Genomic DNA, 19,314 nt, shown 5'->3' on the forward strand with positions numbered 1-19,314 from the left:
ATTTTTTACTGAACCATTCATTCTGGCAACTTTCCACTTACGTCAGACTTTAGCTTCAGGCTAAACCTAGACAAAAAGACAAATATTGATGAATTTAACACATTCTACAAGGTTTAATATTGCAAATTATGAAGATCAACACTTCTCCACGAAAAAAACCTATTTAAGCCCATTTATACCGAGAAATATCAGGTAAGAGAGGAAACCAATGTGGAACCTTTAATTCCAATGGGTGACCAAGAAATAATTTCTCCTTACAGCATCAATACAATTCATTCAAAAGTGTACATGCGCTCTTCCTTTTTGCTTTTGTTTTCTAACTGACACGTATCAGATTGTGACAGACACACCGAAGTCCGTTACGGGGGTGAAAAAAGAAAACAATGAGAAAAGAAAAAATAAAGTTGTTAGCGCCGCACCTCACTCTCAGAATTCTGCGACCGATTTTTTTTTTTTCGACTGGTATAACGGACTTCGCCAACTATAGTCTACGTAATACCCCCTATGTGATCTTATGCGCCGATCAATTCAAAATGTCCCGGGTCCATTGAAGTGCAAACTTGGGGATCATTTTGTTCACCGGGATCACATACGCATCAGTTGCAAAGATGTAAAGATGACTCGCCCTTCGTGGCCGTCTTGCGATTACATCCGAAAAAAAAAATATTAATCTAGTATTAGAGCAAATAATCTCTTTAGCTGCTATCTTCATTAGAGACTAGAGGAATTTTAAGAAAGGCACAGGGAGAAAACCCTGTGCACTAGAGGCCGTGAGTGGGGGTTAAAATGTCTCCTTGCTCCCCAACCTCTCCAGTGGTATGAAAACCACTGGTACTGACCACTCGAAATGATGGAATCAGAATGTTTTCGCACAGTCCTTGCAGCAGTCCGATCGAAATTATTGGTATATCTTGAATTCTTTGAATGACCCTGTAATTTAATTGGCTTTGTCCGATAGTGCACCCTCAAGGTAGTTGGATTGTACGACTAATCTGTCGCTTATCAACAATATTTATATATATATTTACACTTTACGCATTGATTGAATGGGTACAAGTATTATAAATTCTGAAACAAACTTAAGAACATATGGTTGGTGAATGGAATATTTGTAATTTGCGTAAATTAATCTGAATGCGTTAACACATTGACACTTAAACGAAAGGAAACAATTCAGTGTGAAATAGATTAGCAGAAGTACTTTTCTCTCTATAATATTCGTGCGTTCTTCAGTAAACAGATAACAGATTAAATCATAAGCAAAGTGATATATTTATTTAACTCTACATTCTCCCAAATAATTTGCGAGGACATGTATAACACTGAAGGGGAGACTATGGTTATTGACCAGGAGTTAACTAAAGCAAAAGTAACTTATAAATGATAATGCATGGTTTTCATAACTCCTACATTCTTTTTAAGTGAGCAAACTACAATTTCAGTTTGAGTTACAGCTTTATCTACATTTTGCATCCTTTCATTTATCGAAAAAAGTGGTGGCAAACTTATTAATATTGCGCCTAGGCTTAATAAATGTTCTCGAAGAACTACTGAGGTGATGAAAATTTTCTTTGTTTTCATTCATCCATTGATCTGATCCATCAAACCGTGCCCAATACATTAACACCTGTGGATTTAACTTAAATAATCAGCCAACTTCTTAATATCTTTTTCATGCTCATCTTTATCCTTTACTTCCTTCAAAAGCAGTACTAAATCTCTTATTTCTGACAACATCCTCCTTTGCTCGGCAAGTTGATCCTGAAAATCACGTCGCAGATCTCCAATTTCCTTTGTTACTCTACTAAAACGGTCTCTGTCAGGATGGCACATCTAAAACGTGCAAAAAATCAAAAGTCTCAGATTTGAAAATGGAAAGTACGAAATTTAGGACAGCGATGATCATGGTTGTGAACTATAAACTCTAATTTCCACAATTATGGAATACTGTGATATGCTGGAAATAAAATTAGATGAGATCGACGCGCTCTTTGCCTGTTCTTGCTTTAAGAGCAATCAAGGCACAGCCTTTTAGTAAAAAGGTTGGATAGTATGTGAATGTTCGCAAACACTTAAATTACACGAACTTGAACAAAATTTTAAGTGGTCTTTTCAACACTGGTTACGACAAAGTTCTTCCTCGCCACATGCCACATTAAACTTGGTCTCATGAACAATCCCTTGACTGTAATTGGAGGAGTGTGCCGAGACGTGATATGTTAGCAGATCACTGATGAAACCAAACCATTTACAGATTCAATTTCTAGCCCATTACCCTCCCCTCCCCCCTCCCTCTTTCGAAATACCTTGGTGAGCACTGTAATGCCTTTAGATCCCAATGAAACGAAGGGATATAGTTCATTTCCCTCGGTATACTCCACTGAAGAACACGCTACTTTTCTACCATTCAAGAAGAACAACACAGACACATTTCCCTCGGAGACTTCACTAAAATCAACTTCACAGGCGATGAGATCGCCGCGGTAAGCCATGGCTCCTAAGTTATCAACAGAAAGAAATTAAGTACATAGCAAAAAGATAACAAAATAAACCAAACATGGGGAAAGGACGGCAAGGCATTGACTACGTTTCCAAGCGCCAACAGGTCCTTGTGGCAGATATCGTACACCTATCGTCAAAGTAACCCATACCTTTCACTTCTCTTCCCAGCTTATGGAAGCCAGTTTCAAATATTTCACCATCGTCTGTGTGGTAACCGACGCTTCCACTACAACAGCCAGGCATTTTATGACAGTCGTACGACTCAGGCACAGCACCCAGAGCCGCAATACACCTCTCCCCAGTCTCTTGAATAAGTACCTGCAAAACAATGACGGACTTTTGTTTTTTAGACTGTAGTTACGGTTGCCGCAAGTCTCATGCTTTTAATTTTTGTTTCAGGCTGCAAATGGGATTTTCGCAAATGAGTGCGAGGGAATACTATTTTCTTAGATCAAAACAAAATAACAACGATGATAAAGACGATGTTAGCCACAATATAAACAATCAACATCCGAAATAACGATTATATAAACAACAAAAGCAGCTATAATAACAACTGCAGTAATGATAATGATTACAAAGTAATAGCACAAATATAAATAACAACAACAATAATTAATAAAAACCGTTACGTTATCCAAAGGTGCTCATCAAAGGCAGTATAATTTGACCCTGACATGCACCTCAACGAAAGAGAACAAGGAGATAAATTTAACCTTTACACCCTAACATCATTATGAATATTCTCCATGCTGTTCTCTATTTCTTTCTTTATTTATTTTTTTGCCAATTTGTAATTATGATGCATCAGTAAAAATAAAAAAAGGAATTTCATGTACATTTATATGATATAGCCGAAGATTTAGCGTGGCGAAGAAACCCGTATGGAAACCAAGAGGTTTATGCGAGCTGCAGGCTCCTCATATTTCACAAAAGTTAGGTATCAGTATTATGGCGTGATTTAGGTACAAAAATATTTTAGGTTAAAAAGGAAAGGACACACACACACACACACACACACACACACACACACTCATAAAACAACATAAACAATAGCAGGCATTCACACAAACATATACTTAAGCAGCGTGAGAAAAGTAAGAAAAATAGTCATAATAAAACAAATAAATAAATCAATACATCAATCAATAAATCAATAAAGAAGAATAAGTAGGGATTCAACTCAGTAGGAGTAATATTCGCAGTTCAGACTTACTCAGGGAAAGTGTGCCAACATTTTGGATTTCTATATTCAGAGAATTGAAAAATTTAGGTCCTTGGAAACATAATGCAGACTGTTTGATATTTGTTCTGCAAAGGGGTATGTAAAAGAAATGCATTGTCTGGTGTAATAGCAATTATTGCTACTCGAAAACGAAATAACATTTTAAGAGCACCAGGTAGACGGCTCATCTTGAACAAAACCATGATCTTTCCTATTTGAAATCGTTATACGTTGTATAGATTAAGAATTTTCAACTGCTTAAATAAAGGTTCAGCATGAGTGTTAAAAGTACTTCTTGATATAATTCGTACCACCTTTTTCTGGAGAAGAGCAATATGTTTCAAGGTGGATGGATAAGTAGAGCCCCATACCGTAATGCAATAAAGTAAGTAGGGATAAACAAGACTATAGTACAGGGTACATAAAGTTGAAGTAGGTAGGCAGAGACTAACTATATAGATTATACCGATGGATTTTGAAACTTCCTAGCGATATAAGTAATGTGCGGTTTCCATGAAAAATTTTCGTCGAGTAACATCTAGTATAGTACAGTGTTTAATCTCTAGTTTAATATTACGATTTTCCCTTTTCTGTTTTGGTTATTGGCTCGGCAACAGTCCGTTAGGTTAAGCATTTAAGCAATTCTTCATTCAAGGTTTTCTTGATAAAATTCAAATTTTTATGGGAGAAAAAGATGTTTTTCTGATATCATTAGCAGAAAGAATAAAGTCTAAAACCGTTGAGACATCACAGATATCATTGATGTAAATTAGAAAGAGCAGAGGACCAAGAATGGAACCGGGGGGGGCACCACATTTGATATTTGAATAGAATGAATTAAATCCATCAAATTGAACAAGATTTGTTTATTGTTTAGATAGTCTTCAAGCCAGTTAAATGCAACACCGCGAAAACCATAGTGAAGAAGCTTATCAAGGAAAATTTGATGGTTAACCGTGTCAAAGGCTTTAGAAAAATCAATAAATAAACTCTCTGTTTTCTCATTATTATCAATAGCAGAAGAAATTTTGTGATACAAAAGAGCTGCTGAGGTATATTTAGTCGAATGCTGTTTACGAAAACCGAATTGATTATCGGTCAGTATCTTACATTTACCCATATAATCAATATTTCGATTGTAGACAAGTTTTTCCAAAACTTTATAGAAAGAGGGTAGAACAGAGATAGGTCTGTAATTTGAGAATAATGACTTATCGCCAATTTTAAACAATGGTACGACACGAGGAATCTTTAGCTTTGCTGGAACAACTCCAGAACTTAGCGATACATCAAAGATATGAGTCAAAGGACTACTAATTGAAGTTATTGCGTTCGACTCTGTGCGCTCTCTCGATGTCGATGTCAATGCCAATCTTGTTGTTAATGGCAATCTTGTTGTTAATGGCTTTCGTTTTCCATATCCTCTTATGAAAGTGACTGTGTCGATAAGGTAGATTTTAACTGATCAATTTCTTTTTTGGAGGTATCAAGCTTTTCTTCTAAAGGCTTCAGGTTATCGACGTCCTTTTGAGTGAATTGTAGGCTAGTCTTGATAGACTGAACTTATTTTTTAACCTCAGTAATTCTTGTGGTGAACGACTGCAAAATCGAGTCGAAAAGGGTCTTCATCATCGACTCTTGAGTCCTTAACTGATTCCCGAACAGTTCTCAGGGTGACATACTCATCTGCGCCGTGGTCGTCTTCAGTAATGGCGGCCCGATCTTGTTCGCTTTGTACTGGTTGTACTGGGCTTTCTGGCTTTGAACTCCTTCCCTTTCTTCCCATTGGCAAATTAGATTATAATAAAAGGTAGAGTAACGAAAAAACACTTCAAATGTTCATAAAGGAACAGTAAAGAGTGAGTAATAATTAAATAACATCATTCGGCAACGGAACTACTGATATCATGTCCGCACGCCATGGCTTCGGCTGAGTTTCCTACATTTGTGCTAACAAGGAAGAATTATAGTTAAACAATGAAGAGCTTTTTCGGCTGGTGATCATTTACTTTATTCTTGTGACCCTAATGCTCGACTCAGGGATGATAATGTGAGGAGAAATTACATGTCAGTCACTCTTAGGTGTTACAGGGTTAAGTGCCTAAACGAGATCGATGTTGACACGCTACCATGAAAGCGAAGGTGAAAATAATATACCACAAGAGGAACATAAAGAATTTTTTTAGGAACCAGTCTGGTCTTTCTATTATGGAGGCACTGTTAAGTTCATTCTTAAAAAAATGAGTATCTGTAGTGCTACAAAATAGAAAAGAATACCAGCGCCTACAAGAGGGAGGTTATTTAAGGGAAGAGGGTAAAAAGGCAATGTAATTATGTTGCATCTTCATAGAGTCTATCATGAAGCAGGAAGTATATGAATGAAACTTTTTGTTCGCAAATAATTCTCTATAAATCAAAAGCACACCTCAAATCGTGGTGTCTCTGGTGTAAAGGGAGACTTGAACTTGGCACTGTGAATGTTCTTAGGCTTTCCACTTTTGCATATGTTGCAGGACTTAGGTCCCACGTAAGTTAGGAGACAGCCATTGACAGCAATTCCCGGCGAATCATACCACACCTTTAAATGACAATCGAACAAAACTTCAGTATCGGGAAATACCTCCTTCAGACGGCTGGTATGTCACCTGAAAATGTCTGCGGCTGAGACATTGTCCAAAAATTAATATTTGGCTAGGAAGCGAAGCTTCAAGGAGAAATTTTAAAAATTGGAAGACAATCTCTCAATCAGAGACATTTATCAGCCGACATACTAGCAAGCCAGAAGGGGTTTTATTCAAGTTATAACCCTCCCATTCATTTTCGTTGATAACAAATTTTGTTGACTTTTTTATACTTTCTGGAGAAGCATTTGAGATCAGATTTTTTAAGTCGCTACAAAACAGTTCTTTCTTCTTCAAGGGTCAAAGGAAACTACAGAACAACATTTCTTGAGTGATTTTCTCGATCGCACATTTAAATTTTTGTTCGAGAGAAAAGGTTAAAATGCAGTGGGCCTGAAAAATACTTACTCTTTGTCCGAACGCAAATTTCTCCTCCTTGTTTCCACGCGATCGGAATACTTGATGAACTATCTGGTTGGCCAATTTTCGACTTCCCTCATTTTCATGCACCAAGTGATCTATCTTTTTCCCCTCTGAAACAAAGCGAGGAACCAAATATTAAATCGGCCTCTTCTGAATCTTGTCAGCAAAATCATTACGATACGCCTCGTTAAAATAGATTAGCGTTACTTGAATTCTTAATTTGTGATTTTTTATTTCTTGTCTGTCATGGTTTAACCTTCTTTAGAAGTATTAAATTAGCCCTTTTTGAATCGTGTTAGAAAAATATTTACAATACGCCTCGTTATGAATAGACCATCATTATTGGAATTATCTGTGATTTTTTATTTGAAATTTTATTCTTACCTCAGTCTAATGGTTTAAAGTTCTTTAGAAATGTTCATTTGATAATAAAAAGTCAAAGTTTAGTAGAAGAACATCTATTTGCGCAATATTCTTTTGTATGACCATATCATAGATTTCTGGGGCTATCTACCAATCTAGCATTTCACCCACCTGTGAGGGGAAATTCATAACCGTATTTCTCGAAGTACACACTTTCTAGTTCCTTCACCACTTTATCCAGAGCCACTCTCTGTCGAATCAAAGAAGGCCACATCGAAAGTGAAGTAAAATCACTAAGTAGACGTGAATAATAACTTTAAACAACAGCAGCTTGTTAAAACTCACAAAATTAATCGGCTAGGCGTTACCAGCTTACCCATCCGCCCTTGAGCGAAGCAGGAGTGTCGCACCATGTTCTACACGAACACATCCGACGGAGGTTCCCGAGTACTATCAGGGGGACAGACAAAAGGTTGAAGGGCACTGGTATTGGATGATAAGTGCTGTAAGTTCTTACAGTAATGGCTCTCTTGAAAGACCACTCCTGCAGGGAATTTTCCTAATAACGGAGGAATAGAGAGGGACGTAACAGCCTACAACGAAATACCAGTTAATAAAAGCAACAGGCGACATCGGAAGAATATTTTTGACATATCATACCCAATTGCAAGGGACAATATTCACCATAATTTTCGTCTAAGGCGTCGGTCGGCCAAAAATACATTTATAAATGATCATAGAATCTTGTGAACTTTGCGAAAAATGTATTTTATATCTTACCCCAAAAAAGTCCTACTAAGTTTACTGAAGAGAACTTCTCATATTTTCCTAACTCTGGATTATGAAGAGAATTATGCAGAGAGACTGTTTAGTACCTGAACCTGCTGATAGGTATTGGAGAGTAACGCAATCATCATGTTCAGGAGAAGAATAACTGCCATGATTAAGAACAAGCTGTACAGTACATGAATAAGAGAAACGGATGGATTGTCGACGGAGTTCAACCTGTCCAGGTCAGCGAAACCCAGTAAAGACCAACCATGGTGTGTCGCCATGTTCCACCAACTGAAGAACATAAGCAACGAGTTAGATCGAAAACCATTCAATTTTTTAAACTGATATCACTATGACCGCCATAAATGTTTTTCAACGTCTGTATCCTGGAAGCCATCGTTTGATTGCTCCAACATGGATCATCGATTCAGAAAAGTTTGCTTTCAAGATTCCTGGTCAGCTCCATTAAGTCAAACATCAACACATTTATGTGTTGGTATCCAAAATATTACAAGATATCCTCAAAACCTGAGGGATACCACTAGAAAAAAGAAATAGCAACGATGACGTATGGATTTTTTTCTCAGTGGAGAAACTTTGAGGTAAACTAATGGCTGAGCTAGCTTTTTTGTGGAGAAATAGGTGACGAAGTCGCCTTAATTGATAAGACGCAAAGCCGCGAGAGGAATGAAAAGCAAAGACGGTTTCTTCAGTCACAGCTCTGCTTCTTGTTCCCGTAACTTTGCTGCCATGAAAGATAACAGCGTCCTCCCTACAAATTTTCATGATGAAGCTAGTAAAGTTCGTGGCTTTACATCAGCATTTATCTTAATACACATGATTTATCTATCTATCCGATCCCTCGGGTAGATAAATAACCAGCCATTAATCACTGTTTAACGCAAGTGAAACCTAACTGGCGTACTGGGTCGCTAGCTTTTTTGCCTAAAAATTTCACGCTTGAAATGATGAGTTTTCAAATAATTGCGGCATATTGAAAGCGGGAAAATCAAGTTTGGTAAAGATTTCGTGTAATATGGTATATTTCAGACATAAGAGTACAAACGTAAATATTGGTGTAAAAAACAACTGCAACAATTTCATTCTTACCAAATTATCCCGGAATCACTGCATGCCCTTAAAATGATAAGAGAAAATGAATGTTAAAGAAACCGTTGCCAGGGTTTACTGTTTAACCAACAGAAATTATCCCACATTAGCTAACTGTCAAATTTACATTAATACTGTCCCCCACCCTCCCTTCGAATTTCTTTTAAGTCGGTTGGGTGGTTCTGGGGAAATGATTAAAAACGTTCCTGAACATATGGGTACTTCCAGAAGCACCCTCGTCTCTTAAAAGTCAGTGTGTAGCAAGTCACTGACCCCACAATTTGTGACTATGACTGACCTAGCGATGATCATTGGGTATCAGGCTATCGTAATTCGATATCAAACCTTTTGTGTAGTAGTGGTGCTACTTAGTGCCTTATTCATTGGGTCCTCTTTGTGAGATCTCCTCCCTGAGTATTCATAAAGACTGTACAAAATCGGCCTTTCATGCAACGTTTGACATTCTGATCTGAGTAGTTTTACTCTCCTGTTAGGCTTCCCAGCCTCAAAACTAAATCTCACTTGCTTAGCTTTTAGCCAACTGTTTCCTACGTATACATTGGTGGTCCAGACATACATGAGGTTCCCTTCCACAACATAAAAGAAAAGATCTCCCAGCCCATTATAAAGCCCAACAACTAAGAATCTGTCGTTCCTGAGTTCGAGGATTGAGGAAGATCGTAATATGTACTCACAAATCCTCCGCGGAATCTTTTCCTGAGGTATACGCCTTCTCAGCAAGATACATCTTAGTCATAGCCAGAGAAAATGCAATTATCATGGCCAAAAATTGCCAAAATATCGCCATTACATCCCAGATAACAAAGAACAAAGCGATTTGTATCGCACCCATTCCCCGCACGCGCTCAATGACCTGACCAAAGGCTCTCGGTGTGAGAAACATGGCGATAAATCCATAGAAATACCCTGACACAGCCAAGAGTCTGTTGTCTGACACTTCCGTGGAGATTTTCCATGTAATTATGCGTAAGATGAAGGTGATCAGGTAGAAAACAAGAATGATGAAGTCAAGCACATTCCAAGGGCCTCTATAAAAGTTATGGATACCAACTGTGTTAGAAGAGCATTATTTAACGTAATCAGTGAAAAGACCTTGTATAATTCACAAGCAATATAATCAATTCTTACATGTACCACTATCTGTTGTACAATGAACATGAGCCAATTAATGGCGTACCTAAGCAATGAACCCTGACAGTGAACAATGTCGCCTTATGATTGGTTGATGCAGCTCTGAAAAATGATCAGGGCACTTAAGCAGAGAATAATGGTTCATTTTGTTTCCTTAGTCAAGTTGTTATCTCTTTTTCACCATCCTTACTTCCTGATCATGCCCTCATATGAATGAGAATCTAGTATTATCACATTCCAAAACTAGAAACAGACAATAAAACCCTGAAATACCTGAAATAATTTCTAAGCTTCTTTAGCAAGGTCTTGTCTTCTCCTGCCTCACTTGTCTCTTGTTGACCCTCATGTGAACGTTCTTGGTAGCTGGAGCCATCTCTATTCCTCCTACACAGCTTTCGTGCTTTCATACAAGGTTTCATACAAGCCTTTTTATTGAACTGATCCACCTCCATCAAAACACGTCCCAGGAAGAAAACTAAAATAACCCATTCCAGTCGACTGAAGGCAATAGAGGAAGGGGACAGGCAAATGGCGAAGTGAAGACCAAGGAGGGTGAGATAACTCAGCGTGTCGCGGAAAAAGATGAAATAAGGAGTCGTAAAATAATCCTTGTATTTCTCTGGAAGACATTATAGTAATCATAGTTATACCAGGAAAACAATGATTGAGACGCTAGCTTACAATGGAGGCTATCAAAGGAAAACTCTGAAAGCGCTAACGATCTGGCGAAAATTATCAGAAAAAAAAAGTCTAATGGTCTTTGGAAATCTAGCGAACAAAAATAGCCCGTCCTTACCATAGATGTTCTTTCCCTCGATACCTGTAACAAAGTAAAACATATCAATTATAAAGCCAGTCACACTTCCGAGAAGTGGGGAGAAAAGTTAAAGCTTTTAAAAATATAACAACGTTAAAAACCTTCCTCGATTACAACTGTAACAACTGCATGCAGTACTTTCTTATTTTTTCATTACAAGGAGGGTTTTTTTTAATCGTAATTTTAAACCTTCCCAGGCTACCTTGTATGACAGCTATCCCTAACGTCTCGGGTGACTCGTATTCTCCAAAGTGACGTGCTGTGCCATCTTCAGTTGCCATCTTATTTAATTCTGATAATTTGGTGTACTCCCCAAAACCGACGGGAAAGATGTTAACTTGCATCTCCTGTATCTCCTCTAGTAAAGGTGGTGTTCTCTTGGTTTTAGGCATAACCGTGCGTAACTGGTCATTAAGAAAGAGCACGACCACCTAATTTAAACATAAAATTGAAAAAAGGTGATATTTATTCCTTTGATTCTCAAGAACAAATTTACAAGTTTTATCAAATATAAGCCCAAACTTATCATTCTTGAAACTACACTAACCTTCTTATGAAAGAGCTGCTTGAAATTTTTCAGTGAAAAAAAAAAAAAAACACTCTCAACGACAAAGACTGAATTCGCAGTAAATATTGCTGATGTGCTTGTAAGTACCTTAACTACTGGCCATGGATCTATTGCATCAGTTATTGGTCGTTTTCTTTATCTCGCCGTTTAATTAATCTGTTCACACAACTGATAACTGTAGCTGTTATGTACATGTAATGACAGATACGATAAAGAACTAAATCATTAATATGCATGCAAAAATGTCAGCATACTAATTGGTTGAGAAGGCGTCAGTTAACCCAAACTGTGCAGAGAGTTGAAACTGAATGCAAAAAGTGAAATGGATTGGAGCGCTGTCGAGTTTTGTCTCTTAACTTGTTCCCATGGGCTCATTTTACAGTCATGGGCTGGTTATCAAGCCCTGGTAAATTATACTTACAAATTCATAATCAATGTTGATTGATTTTGACGACCACACGCAACGGTTGATTTATGTTTAAAACATAAACACAAATCACATTCTAGTTAGTGTCATGACTCATGGGCTAGCCTCTTGCATTTGCCTTCTTGCTAAAGAACTCAGGCTTTCCCCTCTCGCTTCAAGCTTTTAAACTCGCTGTCACGAATAATCAAACGTTTATGCTCTTTCTCTGTCAGGTATCAAAAAGAGAAAAATATGTCCCACTATTTTCCCTAGGTATCAGTAAATCGGCTCGTAATCTTCCCGTCTTTCTTAAGAACTATTGCGTAAAACTCCTCGGGAATTTTGTTCAGGACCTCCGGTACGTTTAATTTTAAAATTTATATTTAATTTTAACTTTCTGCAAAAACGGTTGCGCGCACGCATACCTCACCTTTTTGGCCTTTTTCCCAAGTGTTTGGTCTTTGAAAGCACTTTGGATGGACACAAGATCGTCACCGAGAGAACTGTCAGAGCTTGGCAGCGGTAACGCGTCAATCTGCCCTCGAAGTGCAGCCTCAGTAGTGTACCTCTCATTAAAGTTGATATTATCGATTATTTCGTGTAAAACAACACAGTATTTGGCAGAGTGGCAGCCATATTTACGAATAATGTAGTTTATCGTCCTTTTAATCTGATTAAATTCTTCTTCTGGGGTATCTTTGCGCAGCGTCAAAACGAAACATATTTCAGTTTCTGAAAAATGATCAAGGAAAGCATCAGAAGCTAAGCGATTAAATCACTGATCCATGAAGGAAACATGCAACAACTGATAAAAAGCACCTCAACAACTCTCTAGTAGCTGCTTGTATCTAATCTCAAGACTTGGTTATAACGATCTCAACCACTCTTGAGACTGTTATGATTAGGTGGGAACAAATACCAGACCTGTAAACGTTCCGTAAACGATGTGACCTGTAGAACAGGTCTAGTTTTTTTCAAGCACGAGGAAAGCACGAAGCGTGTTTGACGTGCTAGGGAAGAAATGCGTGACCCGCGCTTTGCGCGTAGCTTTACCAAGGACTCCTGTATTGTTTCAATTGAGAGGACTCAGCTTGCATGGTAACTCAGTTTTATGGAGTTAGGAATAAAATACAGAAAAGCCATCACCCTCCGCGCCCCACCCCTCTTCCCCTCCAGGCCCAAACCTTTTGAATACCTGAGAGTTTGCTAAAAACGCATTACCGTGTACTGTACGATGTCAACTACTTTGACGAATGCTAAAAAACAATATTATAAACCTCTTTTCCTCCTCAAGGCCTGTTTCACCAAATGTACGACGAAGAAAATGGCAAAGAGAAAGGGAAAAAAGACGATGTCAAACACTGTCCAGAGGTTGAGAAAAAAGTATCCCCAGCGTTTAGGTGTCCGCCATGATTCTTTTCTTACTTGAAAAAAAGAGCGGTACCATCTTGAGTTGAGCAAGTTATACACTACTGGGTGACAGATGAACTGCGAAAAAATTCGTTGATACATCGTTTTACAAAATTAGCTGAATTTGAATTGGCTAATGCTTTTTACTTATCAGAGGAGAGCCTCATAGGAGACGTCACCATTAACGACATTTGGCTTCATCAAATTTCAAAACAATTCTTGCGACATATCAGTGACACACTCGGTCGCGCGTCATGTATCACCTTTTTGTTCTTGCCACATGCGGGTCTTTTCGCCTATGGTCTGTTCGCCTACGTCTAGAGTCGGTTCGCCTAGGTCCAATATGTCAGTTCGCTAACGAATGATATGTCAAAGCTTTAAAACTGAATTGTTGAAAAGTCCTTATTGAACCTCGCAGAAAAACTGAGTATAAAGATGAAATAAACCTCTGTTAACGGTTTTTGTTTACTTTTGACTCGGGGCACGCGACCAAGAATCAACAAATTACAGTGCCCGTTTTGTTGAGTGAAAGTCTAGGTATATAACGATGTTAATTGTCTCTCTTTTTTCCTCTCATACACTGCACGTAAAGGCAGGGGGCACCTATGTAATCAGATGGGTGACAGTATTCCCGCTAGAGTCGACTTTGGGGGTGAAGGATATAAAAAAGTATTGATTAGAAACCCTTTTTATCACTCGTGTAGTACCTTCTTCTGCTTCGTGTCGATTGCCTTGTCCACCACATCATCAAAACAAATTTGAAACGTATATCTGGTATCGGCGTCGGCTTTAAGAGGATCTATAAAGGCTGATATGAACTCGTCCACAGACTTTTCAAGCTGTTCTATATCGTATTTCTCCGGGTTTACACCATGTGCTAAATCTCGCAGTGCTTTATTGACCTATGTTTAAATAGAGATACAGTGATGCTGTTTATCAAAAGGCTATTAAAAAAAATCAATCAGATCTTGTTTCTGATTTCTTGTTAGCCTCCAGTTCTTGAACATGGCGGGAGAGTTTTTTCACTCGTCTGTTTTAAATTAGCACACTAGAACCTCGATGACCAGTAAGAACAAAAACAAGATATAACTGCAAGTCAGTGTTACTTTAAGGGTGATAAACTCTCAGACAGTGAAGAAGTTACACCTGGTTAAAGTTTTGGCGCTAATCAGTTGAGAGAGTGGTATGCGTATGACGAGCTAATCATATGGAGTAGTGAAACAAAACCACAGTGAATGAAGGATCACATTTTTCACTTAGAGTAGCGAAACAGCTTTAAGTAAAGTAAACCGGTAAAATAGGTAAAGATAAAATTACGAGACCAACCTGGAAAGATTTGAGTAAGGTATTGGTTTTACACCTTGCCAGGGTTTTTGGAGTCACTTTTTGATCAATATCATCGAAATCACCCTTACGTAGAGCATCATCCAAATCCTTCTCTGTTTCTGTAAAACAATCAGACACACGCCAGAACGATTCACAAGTATGGATATTTTTCATTTAAACAACCATCAAAAAAGAAGTTTGAATCCCACCACCCTCTCAATGTGGCCCTCGTTTTCCATGTGATGAACAGTCTTCGGGGGAAAGAAAAGGCTTTGAATAAACGAAATGAAGGCATGTTGACTTTGTAACACAATTACATTGTTTTAAGAGTCTGTTTATTTGCTTCGTGTGTTTATGTCTTTCTTGACGCCCTCGTTCACTTACTTTCACGTTGAGATTGTTGAGTAGAAGCATCAATACCCCCATGCTCGTCCTCTGGTTCAATAAACAGATGATAGAGAGGAAATTTATATCAAATTTTGCTATGTGTTTTTTCAGACAAAGGTAGATCACAAGTGACGTCAAAATGTGGTAGAACGAAAAAAGGCAACACATAAAGTAAAGGCGCTTGAGTATTGTATTTTTTTTTTTTTTTTTTTTTTAACCAAATTTTGACGCCATTGTTCATCTAGAAGTGGGAATACGCTTAGTCGTACACGCATTTTTATTAGTTTTCTTATCATCTATCAGAGAACAGACACAGACGATGTCAACATTGCTACTAATAAGCCTAGTCCGAAAAAGAATCGCAACAGTTGTCACACTGTGCACAACATTTGCTGAAGTGGAGGCAAAACAGCTTATTTGAGGTAAACCATGCATCTGCGCTCTTATAGATCACTGGCAACAGCCACTAAAGCCACCGTGTTAATTGAGTTCATCACAAAATTCTGTGCATTTTTTGCTAGCAGAAAGGAGCTTTTCCTCTACGGAAATGAAAATGAGAATGGAATCATTGGTCACCGTACTCCTCGACGAAGAGATGGCAAATTACTTTCCCGGTGAGCTTTGTCTCAAACAAAGAATCTAATTCAACCAGTTGGAAACGCAAGGCGTAGAAAACGAGTATCGTGAAGACATGACATGATGTAATACAATTTTTTTTCCAATAAAAAAAAACGGTGTGCAAGGCTTTTTCTTGTCCTTAGTCCAACACATTGACAATAGGAAGCCAAAATGCGTGCATTGACCACAAAAGCCAAGCTCAGTGCAGATCCGCTGAAAATGGCGTTAACTTAAGCTATACAAGGGTGTCAATTGCATACCGAGTAAACTTCTGGAGCCTTTTTCTTTTTAGTGGTGATTATTCTCCTCACCAGCCCAACCCAATCGTTTAGTTCATATCTGTAGCATCCAAGACAGACCAAACTGACTGTATCCTCAAAATTCTTTAACAGGTAGATCAATAATGAATCAAGGCACGCCATTATGAATCCCTATAGGACTCTCTGTGATCATACATACCACAACCAGCTGGAATTTCCCCCTCGACCTGATCCGCATCATCAACGCAATTTATTACGGAAGTCTCGATATCAAGTCCTGGTGATGGCCCCTTCGGAGGCTCGGAAGGCAGAGGCTTCCCGTCAACGACAACCACTAGCTCTTCAGGAATTACTGACAGCTCCACTTCCCCTGGTGAATCAGATCTAAAGCACAATTTACCCCATGGAATCAGTAGTCAAGTATTCCAGTTACCAACGGCGTAAAGCGTGGTTTTCATGAGCGACGCAAGCACATGTTCGATACGAACATGAGTCTCGCTACACATTAGTAAGACATGTAATGCAGCATTTTATTTTTCACATAATTCAAGGCTGTGCCTACCGTGGTCAATTGCTACCAGTAGTTCTTTAGAAGTTATTGACAGCTCTACTTCCTCTAGTGCATTAGATCTAAAGCACAATTTACCCCGTGGAATCAGTAATCAGGTATTCCAGTTACCAATGGCGTAAAGCTTGGTTTTCATTAGCGAAGCAAGCACATGCGTGAGCACAAACGCACGCACAAGTTAAATTTACAAAGAGAAAACGAACGTCGATAAGCACAAGGACTAGTTCAAGAAAAGGGAAAAATTCTGATTCTGGCGCTTGTGCGAGCGCTTGTCTTAATGTGTGCACTGAGGCCGTTTTCACGGTGAAATAAGAGCAGTTATGCTTCATTTGCGCTTGCACTTATGCTCGCGTCACAAGTGAAAACCAGGCTTTACAGAACAACAACACGGGGAATAAAGGGGTGACCGCTTGATACAGGTTCCACGGATAAGGTGTGTTATAAAGATCGATAAACAACGCCACCTTATGCCATAATTGACCACTTAATGCACAGAATCTCGCTCTTTGATTTTACAACTTTGATCTCACTTCTTTGATTTTGGGATTAAAAGTTACTGTTTATGGGAAAACAAATTCGGGACCACTGACTGCTTAATACGGGATGACCGCATAATACGGCGCCGCTTAATGCAGCTTCGACTGTAAAACACGAAATGACATTAAAATGTTTAAGTACATTCGAGAATATTTTGTTGTTTACTTGAAGTGCATTCATGCTTCACGACGCTTTAAGAACGAGAAACAGACAAAAGAGTCATGGCCAAAAATAAGTCAAATTCTCAATAAAATTACCTCATCTAACGACATCAGCCGAAGCTTTAAAAATGGAAAACTCGCTTAATTGGGTTCTTTTCTACATAGAAAGTGGTCAGATAACAAGCGGTGCATTTTGGAAGTAACGTGCCTGTAAATCAAGGAAACGGATCAAAAACCGCAAAAAGAGCCGCATTCCAAGAGGAAATGAACTGCGTCGTTATTGTTTCTCGTTTCTTAATAAAGAAAAATGTGCCTAAACGAGTAACGGGCAAAACGGAAATCTTGCTCAAATATGCTTTAAAACTGCCTTCGCCAAATCAGGACCAAATGAAAAGACGCGCTCAGAACTAAGGCCAGGATTTCTTTAAGTGAATTAATTTTGAAAGAAAATAAGACCTCAGCAAAGTTTCTTTCTTATGCTGCAACTCATTTCAACGTCAATCTCAGTGAAAATGCATTTGCATAAAGTTTTCCGCAATTCATTAACTCGAGTCTACTGTTTGATAACAGAACAGAGCTAGGTCGAATCAACTCCGGATGGGAAACCCACGTAATCTGAGATGTTTCATACAACTAACAATCTATCCTAAGTTCAAGAAATCACGCTAATCGTAAATAAAAACTTGCTGTGACGTAGTAATTCAATAAAAATGTTGACAAGCATTACTTACTTCTTCTCAGGGTCGGCCATTATCTTCCTGCGCAAGACGGCTGAAAGTTCCTACGGATTATATGCTGGAATGGAGTTCTACAAAATAGCAGCTGTGGCGAAGAATCGATTAGCTTCTACTTTTCTTTCCTCAAGCTGTTTAAGATGAGTGACTACAAAAATTAACGCACACACGCACAAAAATTCACAACGGTGATTGGTCAATTTGCAACAGGCCTCTATGGGCGGCCGTCACCACCAAAAATACAAGGATGTCAAATAGATCAGCAAATACAAAGCTCGTCTAAAGATCAGCTGCAGGATAGAATAGCTAATAAAGGAATGGCATAGCCAAATTATAGACGGTTAGTTTTCCTTCGTGAAACAGAACACCCCAAAAACATGGATGGTTCAGCCAAATGATAAACGGTCTAGTTGCCCATGTTGAGTTGGAGCATGAAATTGTGAAATGGACTAGCTCAATTGCGAATAGCTTAGCACTCCTTTGCAATAAAGTACACAAACGGTGTTGCGTTGCGTCAAATGGCAAAGGTTGTCGAGTAGCACAGCGTACGCACAAACGGTGTAGCGTTGCGTGAAATAGCTCAGCGTAATGTAGAATGGTACAGCATACATACAAACAGTGTAGCGTTGCGTGAAATGGCTCAGCGTATTGTCGAATGATACAGCGTAAACACAAATGGTATAGCGCTGCGTGAAATGGCTCAGCGTAATGTCGAATGGTACAGCGTACACAAAAATGGTGTAGAGTTGCGTGAAATTATAAAGCATTGTAACCGTCCTGTCACGCAATAGCGCAACGAGACCTTGTACTTCTTTCACTAGAAGATCGGGATTCATTGGGGAAGATCGGTCCAAGCGATGTCATCTCAGGCCTATTTCACTTTCTCGCCATGTCGAGAAAAAAGGTTACGACTTACCCAGTTTTTACCTGGCCAACGCACGCTCTCTTGAAAAGAAGTTTGACGAGCTTACTGCCCAGCTACTATCTACTCGTATGGATATTGCAGTCATCACTGAGTCATGGTTTAATGATAGGATTGACGACAGTGTCCTCACCATCCCGAGCTATGTTCTACAGCGTCTAGACCGTCCGACTCGTGGAGATGGCGTTTGCACTTTTGTTTCATCCGGCATCCCCTTCAAAAGGAGGTCTGATCTGGAGTCACCAGATCATGAATGCATGTGGCTGTGGCTTCGTCCTCCGCGCCTGCCTCGTCCACTCTCTGACATCATCGGTGGTGCTATGTACTTCCCTGAAGCACCCGCTGACTTACAACGGACTCGTGTTAGTTATATCATCGAGTGAATTGACTCTGTTAAGTCCACTCACCCTGGCTGCGGGGTAGTACCTTT

At 38.9% G+C, this 19,314-nt stretch overlaps 1 protein-coding gene across 1 annotated transcript; it reads right to left on the reverse strand.

Annotated features, from left to right (window-relative positions):
* Window positions 1-1,228: 1,228 nt before the first annotated feature.
* LOC131783078 (uncharacterized) lies at window positions 1,229-18,505 on the reverse strand. Its single transcript, XM_066165468.1, has 20 exons — window positions 17,960-18,505; window positions 16,162-16,346; window positions 15,082-15,132; window positions 14,698-14,816; window positions 14,079-14,273; window positions 13,239-13,449; window positions 12,392-12,693; window positions 11,190-11,418; window positions 10,967-10,990; window positions 10,444-10,789; window positions 9,714-10,067; window positions 9,019-9,045; window positions 8,010-8,199; window positions 7,511-7,693; window positions 7,306-7,384; window positions 6,757-6,881; window positions 6,153-6,305; window positions 2,652-2,820; window positions 2,307-2,497; window positions 1,229-1,833 (listed from the first exon to the last, which is right to left on the reverse strand). The coding sequence occupies exons 1-20, from the start codon at window positions 17,977-17,979 to the stop codon at window positions 1,636-1,638; spliced, it is 3,351 nt and encodes a 1,116-aa protein (XP_066021565.1). The 5' UTR covers window positions 17,980-18,505; the 3' UTR covers window positions 1,229-1,635.
* Window positions 18,506-19,314: the final 809 nt, after the last annotated feature.

This window comes from Pocillopora verrucosa, chromosome 1 (genome assembly GCF_036669915.1).
Source record: "Pocillopora verrucosa isolate sample1 chromosome 1, ASM3666991v2, whole genome shotgun sequence".
Taxonomy (NCBI): Eukaryota; Metazoa; Cnidaria; class Anthozoa; order Scleractinia; family Pocilloporidae; genus Pocillopora; species Pocillopora verrucosa.